This window comes from Eptatretus burgeri, chromosome 11, assembly GCF_056783735.1.
Source record: "Eptatretus burgeri isolate ZD-2024b chromosome 11, Ebu_testis_v1, whole genome shotgun sequence".
Classification (NCBI taxonomy): domain Eukaryota; kingdom Metazoa; phylum Chordata; class Myxini; order Myxiniformes; family Myxinidae; genus Eptatretus; species Eptatretus burgeri.
The window spans coordinates 35,854,583-35,869,097 of record NC_140971.1 but is presented as its reverse complement, the minus strand read 5'-3'; the positions used below and the strand labels follow the sequence as shown (position 1 = coordinate 35,869,097).

The following is a 14,515-nucleotide window of genomic DNA, read 5'->3' as shown; positions in this document are numbered from 1 at the left end:
AGGATAGTGATCGTAAGGGCGGGAGTTTGGGTGAATTTTCGGAAGCCTCCCGATGAAATCGGGAGGGTTGGCATCTGTGCTGTTACCACACCATGTCCAATAAAAAATCAACGTGTGCACCATACATTTCACTTCTTAACTTGAAACAACTCACACAGCACTTCTCACCCGATCCACGCACCAGCCATTGGACAGCCACTCGTGCCCGCTTTGTTTCCAATTACCCACTGTCCCGATTGTCACTCTAAAACCCAGCAGAACTTACAAACCCATGCCAATTTTCCCACAATTCATTTTTTTCACCAAAGGAGGGCACTTCGCCACAATCTCAGCAGCCGAGCATGGCCGTATATGCTCAGCCCAATCTAGTCTCCCCGACCCCCGACAGTGATCTCCGGACCCGACCTATGAAAGGGCATCTCGGATAAACCTGGCGGTTCAGCAGGAGGATTCACCCTCTCCGAGTCTAAAAGTCTATTGGAGGGTTCCTCCATCGCCGGGTACCGGCAATATCGTTGCATGTGTCCTCTTCGCCCACACCGGAAACAACTCCCCATAAAAGGCCCCCGTGAGTATCGGTGAAATGTCTCTTCCGGTTCCGGACCCCCTCGGCCATAATCAAATTGCTCTATTGGCTGGGCTGGACCCCGCCGCTTTGGCGCACTAACTACCGGATTACCCTTTATCAAACTTGACAGTTTCTGGCAAATTTCCTGAAACATTTGGGTAATGCCAATTTCTCCCAGCCCCCTCCCTGATCTTGGATCTCCGCCTGTCAGATCATCACCGATGGCCTCTCTGGAACCCGACCCGGCCGATTCCACGAGGCCAGCCTGGCCGCGCACTCGGCCGCTCGGTGAACGGTGGGTGGATCCTGTAACTCCACTAGTGCTCGGACCTCAGGGTCAGGAAGAGCAGCTAAAAATTTCTCTAGTGCCAGTCTGTCCCATGCCTCCACTGTAAGGTCCCGATACGCGATCCTGACTGATTGGTAAATGTCCTGTGCCAGCTCCTGCACTGTCTCACCCGGCTTTAATCTGCGGTGCTGGAGCTGAGCCCGCACCAGATCACAGTTTGCCGCGAACCCAAACCGACGGCTCAACGCCTCGCAAATGTGGGAGCTGGTCAACATCCCCTCCGCGATCACGTTTAACACATCTGCGGCTGGTCCCCGCAACGTCGCCACCAAATTCCCTGTATGTTCCCGCTCATTCCACCCGTTTAGTCGGGAAATGCACTCAAATTGCGTCAGAAAAGCTTCAACGCTCCCTGACCCGTCAAAATTTACCAGGGGGATCACTTTTACGGTGGCCCGCTTCTCAGTTTCTCCCTTGTCCGAATCCAGCCCAGGGATCAAACACCCTTGTGGCTGCGTATCCAATTTCGGAGCCCACTGTGGCCAAAGATGTTTTGTGGTGAGGGTCTCATGGGTCAATTTTGCCTCCTGTTCCAAACGTTGAATGGACAGATTCACCTCTTCCCGCAGGATCTTCTGGGCCCGCACAACCTCCTCCAAGGCTCCGTCGCGAGTTTGTAGCTGCTCCTCAACCAACGCGGACACTCTACTTACAAAAGACGGCTCTACCAGGCCTTTATCCAAGACTTCATCTTGGCTCATAATTTTATCTTGTTCGTCCAAACGAGCCTCCAATCCTTTTACCTCCTCCGCCAAATTCATCCCTTGCTTCCTCAGCTCTCCCCACTCTTCAACTTGCAGCTGCATACGAGCATCCACACAGGCACGATGACGTTCCAGGCTTTCATCCACTTTATCAACCCGAATGTTCGTTGCATCAATTTTATCTACCAATTTTTTCCGTATATTTTCCCCCTCCAATGTAATTTCTACCTTTGTTTCCTCCAATCTATCCTCAAATTTACTTTGTATTTCTCCCAATTTAACATCCACACACTCCTGCATCTCAGTTTTCATTTTCTCCATCTTTTCCCCCAATTCATCCCTCATTAAATCAATCTGTGCACCCAACTGTTCCCCCATTACCCCCAATCGATCCGCCATCTCTGCCCCCTGTGCCGTCATTTTTGCCCTCTGTGTCACGAATTGATTTTCCATTTGTGCCGTCATTTCTGCCATCTGTGTCACGAATTGATTTTCCATTTGTGCCGTCATTTCTGCCCTCTGTGTCACGAATTGATTTGCCATTTGTACCGTCATGTCCGCTATTAAACGTTCCAACAGTGTCTGGATCGTCATCTCACCGGTTTCCGGCGCTGCCGGCCCCGTTACGGGCAATGAAGCACGGTCCACGCTCGGAATGGGGGAGGTTCCAACCCTACCCCCGTCTCTCCCTTCTTCCCCCGACTCGCTGCCAGACACGTGGCCTTCCTCCTCAAACATCTGCACATCCGCCATGGTGCAGAAGTCCCATTTGCCGCCAATTAATTTAAATTTGAAAAATCCCGCCAAAATTTTCCCGCACTCGCGCGCTTTCCTGTAGTTATTTTATATTCCAATTCGTGGCGAGATTTTAATCTTGGTATATTCTCCCGATACCAAATATAATTTCGAGGGGTTCGAACATCCAACACCCTGACACCAATGTGACGTCCACGGGACTTGAACAGTCCCGCCAACGTAGAATGAGCCGAAACGATGGAAGCGGTTTATTTATTTATAACCCAAACATGGCGGTTCTAATCGCTCTACCGCAAACGGGACAAGGAAGGTGGCACGAGTCACTTTTCACTGAGTTGATGATGTTTATTTGTTTTTACTATTAACCAGAAATAACAAGACTCGGCAAGAAGAGGGATCCGGGGCGATTCGACGGGATGGTGTGGGATCGGGCGTGGGGAAAAACACAGACAATTCCAATGAATATACAGATCTCAAACCCTCTAAGGCGCCAAGCACGCACACACACACACACACACACACACACACACACACACACACACACACACACACACACACACACACACACACACACACACACACACACACACACACAAAACGTAGCTATTTCTGGTGGTCAGGCTGGACCGTGGTGTGGACGCAACTGTCCCTGGATCGGCGTCGGACGAGCTGGCCTTGCTCTCGTCAGGTGGGCAGGAGAAACCGTGGTGCTGTCGACCTCCTGGTCTTGGCCCAAGTCCGCTCACAGCCGCCAGGGAACCAGTTCTGGCGCCAAGTTGCGAGCAGGAGAGGGAGGCAGGTCCGCCCGCCGTTCGACCCCGTACTCCGAGTCAGCAGAACCCCAGAGCCAACCAAGGTGAGGAACGAGGCTCAGCAAGGCTCCAAGACACGATGAAGAACATGATCGAATCAGCACAACAACAAGGACGCTCTCCGCGCAACAGCCTCCACACCAAAAAAACACGATCGTTTTGTCTCGATCTTCTTCCTCTTCCTTTTCGACCCCGAACAGAAACTTTTTATCCTCCTGTCCTCGTCACTTCCAATCGAGCCGTTTATTGGCCCACCGCCGTCGCCTTCTGCCAATCGTGATCACGGGGCGGAGCCATCCGCTGCACTGTCCTGTGACATCACGGCCAGTCTCCAGAGAATACCAAAAGGGGTTTACGCAGACACACTTACCCTATCCCGTGTCCCTATCTAATTACGTGACAATTATCATTTCCCCCCTTGAAGAAATGAACATTTACTAGACAACTTATCACCACTGAATTGTTACTTATTACATCGAGATCCTGGTAAACTCGAACAGCATGGCATACCTAATTAAACATCCTAATTACCCTTTGTATGCATACCCCCCCCCCTCAAACGTAACAATACCTTTTATAGCCAAATCACTTGCTCACTGTCATATACAAATATCAGCTTCTGAGCTCAAAAGGTGACTGAGATATTGCCCAAGTGAGAAAGAAAATAAATCAATCATTAATAAATCGATAATAATTAAGTAATAAATCAATTGATTGATTTATAAAAAAAAAAATTTAAATACCGTTTTTGCTAAAACACATCTTCACTTTTATCCCCAAATTCCAGCTTCCGCACTCAAAGGATGGATAAGATATCACCCAGAAAAATAAGAAAACAAACCGTGTAAAAACTGAATACTCCCTCCCTTCGATGCCGGCGATGATTTCATGCATCGCTTGGATATGGAATCGAGAAGGAGTGGTGAACAAAAGTGAAGGGGTGTAAATACTTATTTGAAGGTACTGTACAGTGTACACTGACTCTTTGGGAGATGTGATTTGCATGCAGGACCACAGGATCGCTCAGTTGAGATGACAATAATTGAAACGTTCCATGTTGCACATGCAATTTCCTGATTGGATTTCTTTCTTCAACAGCCATGATTTGCATACACATGACTACAAAATTGCTTAACTGTGCATTCATTGCTTTTATCACAGTCTGAAAGTTGGTGCTTATTTTTTGTGAAATTTATATATACATGCTTTCTGCAAAGTCTTTAGGGAGAACTGGAGGAAGTTTCAGCATGATTTTATTTTTTCAATGGGAAGTATTTTTTCTTTGAGACTTCATAGATATATGTGTAGTTTGTTAAAGAGCAGAAACACTTCAGAAATAGAGGTGACAAACACAAGGCATGATGAGAGGCAAACTTTGAGAAAGAGGAATAAAGAATGCCAACATGGTGAATAAGATAAAGTTTGTATAGAAAATTCCAACCTTTGCAGCAAGGATTGATATTATGGCAACAGCCATACGTTGCATGTTCTGATCCTCATGTTTACACAGCCATTGCATCACCAGTTTTGCAGCTTCAAACCTGGGAACATTCATTATATCCATCAGCTTAACATCCCAACATTTGAAATGCTCTATACTACAGCTCTAAGCTCAACCAAAACGTATTTTAATCTACCAATCCTGAGTTAAGGTCCTGAGTTCAAGCCACTGTCGTGCAATAAAGAACACCAGGTGGGTTGACCAAGCCTATCATCCTTCCGAGGTTGGGAAAATTAGTACCAGCTTTGATAAAAAAATGAGCCATTTGAGTATCCTGCATCAGAGAGGCGACCAGTCCAGGAGCATGCCCTTTAGCCAATGAAACTGCTCGGCAGCACGAAAGGATCGTCTTGGTTTTTTTCTAGCACATCAAAATATGTTTTTATTAACATCCCAATGTCTCTCCCCAACCTAATTACCCACATTCACTAGCCCTCCCTTGGTCTTCCCGACACACCTGTCAAATGGCACATCTTGCAGGATGCGATCACTGCAGAGGGATAGCAGGCAATTTTTCTGCAGCTGGACACAGGAAGAGAGATAAAAAGACAGCAAGGCAGTAACACAAGCATCTCAGCAGCGAAGCTTATGATCAGTCAGTGGACCATTCTGCTGATCACGTCACAACAACGCATTCATGAAAGTATTCTTTCTTTCTTTTTTCAAATAGCAACCTTTCATTTGGCTAACCTGCTGGTGATTTGGAAACTGCCGCATGGCAGTTAGTGTAAGGGAGACAATTCGCGTTAATAGGCGGATGGGCATTCCAGCCGCCATCTCTTGCTTGCTGAGATTGAACACACAGGCACTTGCTGCGATCTGCACAGCCAGATTCTGAGGGTGTGCTGCCATGCCCAAAGCAACTAACTGTGCACATGCGCAAACAGAAAACAATGAATCATGTTATCACAAAGGTAGATTTATTGATGATGACAAATTATGGGATTAAAAATATATCAAGAATGAGGCCTAAAAATAATTTTAAAATGTTGAGTTTCCGGTAACCCGACCTACCCCAATAATTCCTGCCGGCCCCAATTATTTTTTTTGCAAGGGTCGACTTCCGGGTGGCCATTTTATGTGCACGGCATTACTCTGTGCTATTGTTGACCACCGTGATCTCAACAGAGAAAATCAGCGGCTGTATATTTCAGTTAAGGGGTCAGAAAGTTTAATCAACATTTTAAAACCATCGCACATCCCACCTGCGACACATCGATGGTGTCTTGCTCAAAGTCGGAAAATGGACCTTGGATAGACATTCCCGACTTTGACAGAGGTCATGGCTATCGTGCAGACATTTGGTGTTTGTTTTGTTCACTTAAACTGCCGACGTGGTCACCAAGACACATGAGATGTCAGACCCATGAGGTTTGCATTTGACATATATGTTTGGCGAAAAACAGCTACCACCAAAAAAAATCCGAAAAGGTATATTGTTAAGAATAAGATGAAGAAGCAGAAGAAGAAGCCTATTGTGAACAATGGTCTAAAATCGAAAACGAAGTGTAAATCACGATTATAAAACGCAGAACTGAATTTCTAGGAAATTATTTTAAGCCAGTTTTGTTACAAAGCAAGAAAAATTGCAAGATCTTATCATTATCTCAGTTTGGATTGTGCATTTAATTGATGGTACTGTAATTTGTTGGGGGAGGGGCCTATTTATACCCTGCAAACAGTAAATACATTTTATTTTATACCAGCAAATACCACCTGTCACTTTGCTGACAGGAATACATGGGAGGAGAGGTGGGGGGAGCAGAGAGGTGAGGGGAAAGGGAGGAGGGAGAGGAAAGAGGATGCCTAAGGGAGGGAGGTGAGGGTGGAGGGGGAGAAAGGGAGAGAGGGGAGGAGGGAGAAGAGAGGGGCATATCTGGGGTGGGGGGGTGGGATGTATAACAATTAATATGTTGCCGGTTTATGCAGATTAAATTTTAAGTGCATTAGCTGGGGGTGGGTTAAAGTTTCTTATTTTGAAGAGTTTATACTTTATGGATACCCCCAAAGGGTGTAATCTCAGACTTTTGTCAACTGGAAAGGGTCTAATGTCTGAATATACAAGATTTTCAGGGATGATGAATGGGAGATGAGTATTCTTCAACTCCCTAAAATGTCCTGTTCAACCATGTTAATGAGATGCTGCATTTATCACTGCTGAGACCAGCTGCAATGTTTGAAGGAAACCTTGTAGAGATACTAAATTGGTATCATTTAATCCTCCGACTTGTGGACACAATACTGTTTACCCATAATTTGGTATCTCACAATGGACGTGTTAAAGTTCACAAGATGCAGATTCTGAAATACTATACTGCTTCCATTTAAACACGTGCAAAAAAAAAAAAAATCCCTACCTACCTACCCCGTTCATTGAGCAGCATGTTACCGGAAACCCAACACTTCTTTTTTGGGGGGGGGGGGGGCGGAGGGCTAAAGCAGATATTAACCATGCTGTGAATTTTGAACCTTCAGTAAGTCAGGGCGAGGACGTGACAGGCCTGGAGTGAGGTTGAAGAGATGAAAGAGAGCTTCTCGGATGAAGAAAGCACGCTCAGCATACCGCTGTAATGCTTCCGTAACTTGTGCCTCAGTCGCCTCACCAGCAATCTAACACGTGCCACCATGCCACACAATACAACTTGCCTGAAGTGTTTCCTGCTCGTTTGTCCTCTAATTCCTGTAACTCTGTTGTTATCTCAAAACATAATCCCTTTTTCTCATTCATGATATATCTACAGGGTGTTTCAAAAGTCTTGACACAATTTCAATGCTATATTTTGAAAAAGGTGTACAAGATTCAAAATTAACAATCATCCATTATAATGTAGATACTCAGGAGATATTTGGCACTTTGATTTACAATGATAGAACGGCATGAATGACATGTTCAATGTGACCTCCATGGCATGTTTGGCAAGTGTTCACTCTGACAGCAAAGTTTTGTGTCACCCCCTTGTATGTGAGACGTGAGATGGATCTTACACACACATCAATAGCTCTCTTGTACTGCTGGATGTTATGAGGTTGGCTTTGTAAACCTTGTCCTTTGTGTAGCCCCACAAAAATAAGTCTGGGGAAATGTAAGACCAGATGTGCTCTGTCTTGAGGGAGATTACCCAGTCACTGACTCTCTCTGAGAGTAGATTTATTGTCTCCACAACGGTAAGAGGGGTGGGGCCTGCTGTAACCAGTAGGTATTGAAGTCAGCCCTGTGCCAATAAATAACAGTGGCAAACTTGCGGATTACATTGTGATAATTCTTTCTGGTTGACCGTCACTGTGTTCTCAGCATCATCTCATCATCTCATCATCTCAGAACTAATCCAGCCAACTTAAAGGGGAACCACAACCCAGTTTGTTTTTCTGAAAACCATTGAGAATCATTAATCACAGGCAGTTAATTATTTTCAGGTGCTCTTGTGGTAAATGCCGGGGAAATGGCAACAGGTGTTTCTTTCACCGCTCAAATCACTCGTGTACATATGCTGGGGGCTGGGGAGAGATGGTGTTATAGTTTTGAGCGACGGCTCTTTCTTCCGCTTAATCGTGGGTCTGGCATGTTCCCTCAATCGTGGCGGATAACCACAAGATCGAACCATCTCTGTTGTTTCATCACGTGCTCTGTAAAATGTTCCGAGCACAAAAACGAACATCTTGTAAGCCCAATCCACACTCGGGTATTTTGGACAAACCACTTCCAATTTCTAGCAAACTTAGGGCCATTGGTGTAGTCTGGAACCATTTTGGTTTCCATTACTATATTTGCGTAGGTATATTTGTGGAAAATCAAAAGTTATTCACAGGTTTGAGTTAAATCATACCGCACGATGTAACCTGGAGACATTACAGATATGATGGTCGACTACCAGGTGTGAGGTCACGGCTAATCTGTTCAGAAGAAGATTTAGACTTGTAATAGCAAACTTACCTACTTTAAATTGGGAAACCTGAAAAACACATCATATCTATTTTGTAGGGTATCAAGGGATAAATTAGCATTGATGTAGTCTGAGCATTTGGGTTCCCCTTTCACCGTTAAGCCAACATCAAGCTTGGTATGTCATGATGATGGTTGTCTGTCTGTCCAGGCCATACGTTTTTAACAATTTGAGCTTTTGTCAAAAAATTTTCAACAATCCCTTATTTTGAGAATTATGGAGAAGACTAAATGACAATCAGGTCAAAATATCAACCAAATAAGCCTTATCAGCCCATCTGCAGCGCAAGACGCTCCGTTTAAAAAAAAAAAATTCGTTTCTTTGTTTATTTACCATGAGCTTCAGTGTGTATGTCCAGGCTATAACTTTTCCCAATTGAGCTTTTGTCATCAAATCTTCAACAAACCTTTATTATGAGAATATGGAAAACACAAATGAATAAAATGTACAATTGTTTTATTAACTGTCATTTTCATCGTTTAATTAGCTCCGCCACCAAAGGTGAAGGAGGTTATGTTTTCACCTCTTCCTGTGTTTATTTTCCCATTTGTTTGTTTGCATGCAGGATATCTCAAAAAGTTGTCGACGGATCCGGATTAAATTTGGTAGGCATGTTGGGTGTGTGACAAGGACAAACTGAATCGATTTTGGTGAAGATCCAGATCCGGATCAGACTACTATAATTTTTTATGTGATTCTTCACCATTGGGAGATAGGACCAAAAATGATATATAGCACGATATCTCAAAAAGTTGTGGACGGATTCGGACGAAACTGGGTGGACATGTTGGGTGTGTGACAAGGAAGAATTGATTCAATTTTGGTGAAGATCCGAATCCGGATCCGATAATTTTTCAGTGATTCTTCACCATTGAGTGATGTCAGGCTAAACTGATATTTTGCATGATATCTCAAAAAGTTGTGGACAGATTTAGATGAAACTTGGTAGACAGGTTCAGTGTGTGACCATGACAAATTGATTCGATTTTGGTGAAGATCCAAATCCGGATCTGGATAGGAGAATTATTTAATTACTAAAGTGATTCTTCATCATTGAGAGATAGGGCCAAAAACGATATACAACATGATATTTGAAAAATGTAATGGGCCCCGATATGTTCTTGTGGATCAGGCATTATGTGGCGGAGGTATGCGCTCTACCGAGTGCCCTTTTAGTTTGAGTATAAAGTGGACAGGCTTTACATTTTGAGATACTTTCCAATTGCTTCAGATTGTGAACACTGCCTTACATGTCGAGCTTCTTGACATTGTGAAGAATACAGATCTTGCTGGGTGGGTCTCTCTTTTTGAAATGTTTTCGATAAAACTGCTGAGTCTTGATCACAGATTTTGTATCAAGGTACCATTTGACCATTTTACTGTTGTTAAACTGTGTATAGAATATTCACTCCAGAATAATGAAAGTTAGATGAAGACAATTTTCCAACTTCCTTGAATATAACCTGAAAGATAAGTAATAATTAAAATTTACAATGTTCAATGGAGACAAAATACAAATAGTACCAAGACTTTTGAAATACCCTTTATGTGCCGAGAGCACGAATAGGACAGAGGCAAAAAAACGATATCCTAAACACCGATGGACAAAACATTTGTACATTATATTGGTGCAAGGGTTAGGATTTGAATGAAGCCTTTTGCTTAATAGACCATAATTAATTCTACACAATGGAATCTAGAATAGAGATTCTAGTCATGTGGGTATACGAAATATGATGTGTGAAAAAGCACAAACATAACCACAATGCAGGGTGTGCCTCAGTGCACTGAGTGTACCCTGCAGGGTGTACTGAAACATTTTATAAATCACTTTAGCACTTTATGTGATTACAGTACGCAGTTATAGATTTGAAAAAAAAATTGAACTGTACAATTGGGTTGTGAGAATTATTAAGATGTATTAAAGATAAAAATTAGAAAATGGGATGATTAAAATGTAATACAAACACTTTTAGAAAAATCTAATGTAACAAAATCTATAATTGGTCACTGGTCAACAATGACATCATTGTGAAAATATATATCAGTACATTATCACTGCATGCTATCAACAACATAATTATTGGTGAAATGTTGGAAACTTTCCCACTCCAAAAGGTCTACACAAGATCATCATTTCACAACACAAATGCCAACCTTGCAGCCACACTTGCTAACTCGATGAACAATCCTACTAATCTTAATCATCAAACTGGCTGCGATATCGGTCGATATTCAATCATCGGTTTCGCTTTCTTTTATTTCTACTTTTTTTTTTTTTTACAAGATCTAAAGCTCGCAGTGGAGCTGCAACACACACACACACATGGACATACAGATGACTACATGAGACACAACACAGGACTGTTAAATGAGACAAACACACCCAATGAGCTTGGGGAAAGTGCCGTCACTTCCCGGGGGTACTCTTGTGTCCCAGCAACGCCACAACAATGGCGCCACCTTTCTCACCACACTCAGCAGGGAATTTCCTAAGGAGCAATTTCTTCCTCCCCGTGGATGCCGACCTATGGTGATTGTCCGTACTCTATCCTTTTAAATGTTGAACGTCGAGCAAGGAACAACACGTACCGTTTTTAAAGCCTTTGGTATTACTCAGCTGGGATTTGAATCGCCAACCTCCCAGACTCTGAGTGGACGCTCTAACCATCATGCCACCGAGTCTGGCCATTCTAGTACCTTGATAGATTGTGCTGTTAAAAAGCAGTTCCTCCTGGCAAGGGAGACAAGAGAACAATCATCACAAGGGGTTGTAACGATCGAGTGACCTGAATGAGGTCTCTCCATGAACTTTTTGGTTTGATGGTACCAGAGATGATCCACGCATCATCAAGATGAGTAAACTGTTATAGATTTCTTCATAACAATTTGTTCATTGGACAGATCTTCCATCGGTGGTACATGTTCTGAGAACTTATGCCAAATAAGTCGTATTGGACATCATTAACACTTCATGTTTCTTGTGCACAGAGGAGCCAAAACCATGCAAAGTGGTTTCATCGAAGCAGGAAATGGTGCAACGGTTGCATCCATTTGCATTGGAGAATCAAGGAATTGAGACCTTCTCGTTCTTGTGTTCTAGGAAACAATTGTCAAGTCACAATCATGGTAGGGAATTAAATCGGTGTCCATGGGAAGTTCAGTCCAAGGACGACTCCAAATTTCTGGAGGCCTAAGATCTGTAAACAATCCTGATCACAAATTCATAAAGTGACTGGTAAACATTTCTCAGCACAGTTATGACAACAACAGCAGTGGACAAGCTCCTGCTGACAATGTATTTGAAAGATTGAATGGCACATCAAAAATGGAGGAAGAGTTTGGGATGTATTTTGTTGAGTCGACAGCGATCTAATGCTCATGGAGGTTTGTACCGTACATACAGCTCATGAAGAGAAAGGATATTCCAAGACGATGAATACATCAGCACATGATATCAGAGTTGAACCTTATATTACAGCACAATGATGAAAAAAGCTCAGATAGGAACTCAAGCAGCCTGCATTCATGAATGAGCATATCTCATACAGAAGTCATAAATATATCTCATGATTGGTCAGAGCAGTGATCATAAATATACTATTATTTTTGTGTCTACAAGTCTCTCCAACAAGGAATGTAAAGAGGAAGAAAGTGCAAAGACAGATAAACATCAACAATGGGAGCCTGGAAGGAGTTTAGATAAAGCCCTGGTGGCAATTGAGAAATCTCCCCTCACCAACAGCCAACACACAAAACCAGACAGATAAAGAAGAAAAAAAAAAACGATCCCAAAAGAGATAAACCAACCATCATTCCTGCCATGAGCCAGAAATGAATGTGTGTTCGACCCTAATGCTGGATAAGTCTGCCACCTCAAACTGCCATGCACAGTTACTCCTCAATTCCCTATCCCTTCTCCTTTTCAATATCCCCAAACTGAATCTTCACTGAATAAACAGTTTCTTCCTTTAGAATCCCAAAATAACATGAAAAAAAAACATATCGTTTTTGGCCCCATCTCTCAGTGATGAAGAATCACTTTTAAAATTCTCGTATCTGGAACCACATCTTCACCTAAATCTAATCGTATGACAGCTTAGATTCCCACATGGCGGGACAGCTCAGATGTGTCGCACTGTAATTTACAGAGATATTTCAGCTCAAGATGATGAGCTCGCTCTGCAGAATTATTGACGTTACATCGAAATTTGGTGTTCTCTGAATAAGATGAAACTCAATGTTGATAAATCTAAATTGATGGCCCTTACTCGTTGGAGAAACCCACCAAAACCAGCTCACACGATAGATTTTATTTTGTTTTTTTTTGTATACATTGTCGAGGCTCGTATGAGAGCTAACACACAGAACGTACAATAAGGGGAGCAGGAGACAAGAGGGGTGGGAGAGGGAAGGACAAAACAGTGGGGAACAGAGACATGAGGAGATCTGTGGAAGGGAGAGGGATGGGGTAGGGGTACACGGGGTGAACAAGATGGACACTGCAGGGACTTTCAGGAAGGAAAGCAGGGAATTTGAAGGAGGTGGGCTTGGGGTGGATTAATGGGAGTGAAAAAAGATCATGGTTTTGGATGGGGGGGAGATAAGAGGTGGTGGTGAACAGCTATTTTGAAGACCTGGAGGGAAGAGTGGAATGGAAGAGAGTGTGGGAGTTTGTTCCAAAAGTGTGGAAAAACGAATGAAAGAGTGAAGGTGAGCAGTGATTCTTGATTTTGGTAGTTTTACCAGAAGGGGGTTGCTGGCGGACCTTGAGCACCCTGCGCAAATATGGTGGGGACATATCACATTCAGAGCAAAGGGGGTGAGGGCGTGAGGCCAGAGAGGAGATGGTAGAAAACTGAAAGACCACCGACCTGCCTGCGTTCAATGACCACTAGGTTCACGGCGTTCGGGTCAATAGGCTCTCAAATTCTTGAAATCACTGACCATTCTAAATATCTGGGTCATTTCCAGGGATTTTACCTGGAAGTATTATGTGAACGAAGTTGTCTCAAAAGCAACCAGAATGACTGGGTTTATCAGAAGACTTATTAAATGTAAAGATGCTCACACGCTCATTAAGCTTTACTACGCTCTTGTTAGACCCATCCTTGAGTACGCTGCCCACGTATGGTGCCCAAGTGCTCTCTCCCAGCAATCCTCTCTGGAGGGAGTCCAGAGGAGATTGACCCAATCCTGTCTGGGTCTCTCAACGAGACGTATTCCGAGTCCTGGTGGTGACAATGTTGGTTTTTACCTCCGCCACCGAAGGTGAAGGAGGTTGTTTTCACCTCTTTCTGTCTGTTTGTCTGTGTACAGGATATCTCAAAAAGTTGTAGATGGATCTGGATGAAATTTTGTGGACAGGTTGGGTGTGTGATAGGTTGGGTAAGAGATAGTTTATTATAATTATTATTATTATTTTGTTTTGAAAAAGATTGCATAAGATTAGGTAAAGGAAAGGTTGAAGAAAAATTGTGAGGTGATTGGTGAATTTGGATCGGCAAACGCAGTGGGTAGAAAACATTTTCCAACAGAAACAGGTGGTTATGGGAGGTGTATAGTTAAAAGTAAATTATATTATATAGCAGGATATTTTTAAAATGTATTGGATCCGATACGTTCTCGTGGATCAGGCATTGCGTGGCGGAGGTATGCGCTCTACCGAGTGCCCTTCTCGTTTGTCATTGTCACACACCCAACCAAGTTTGCACCAAGTTTCAACTGAATCTGTCCAAATCCGTCCCAAACATTTTGAGATATCCTGTTCGCAGGCAAACAAATAGATATTCAAATATATATATATATATATACATATACATATAGATATACATATATATATATATATATATATATATATATATATATATATATATATATATAT

At 43.1% G+C, this 14,515-nt stretch overlaps 1 protein-coding gene across 7 annotated transcripts in view; it reads right to left on the bottom strand.

The window, feature by feature from the left end:
• Positions 1-14,515, bottom strand: part of ZYG11B (zyg-11 family member B, cell cycle regulator) — a 108,557-nt gene that overhangs the window by 69,706 nt on the left and 24,336 nt on the right. For all 7 annotated transcript variants that reach the window (XR_015049214.1, XR_015049215.1, XM_085845991.1 and 4 more), the window contains 4 exons: positions 7,160-7,300; positions 5,381-5,557; positions 5,148-5,212; positions 4,631-4,730 (listed from right to left, as the gene is read on the bottom strand). Coding sequence is in view for 5 of the 7 variants with exons in the window: in XM_085845991.1 (XP_085702117.1) it covers positions 4,631-4,730; positions 5,148-5,212; positions 5,381-5,557; positions 7,160-7,300 (483 nt within the window). In the remaining 2 variants the exon portion in view is untranslated. The remainder of the gene's footprint in view (positions 1-4,630; positions 4,731-5,147; positions 5,213-5,380; positions 5,558-7,159; positions 7,301-14,515) is intronic.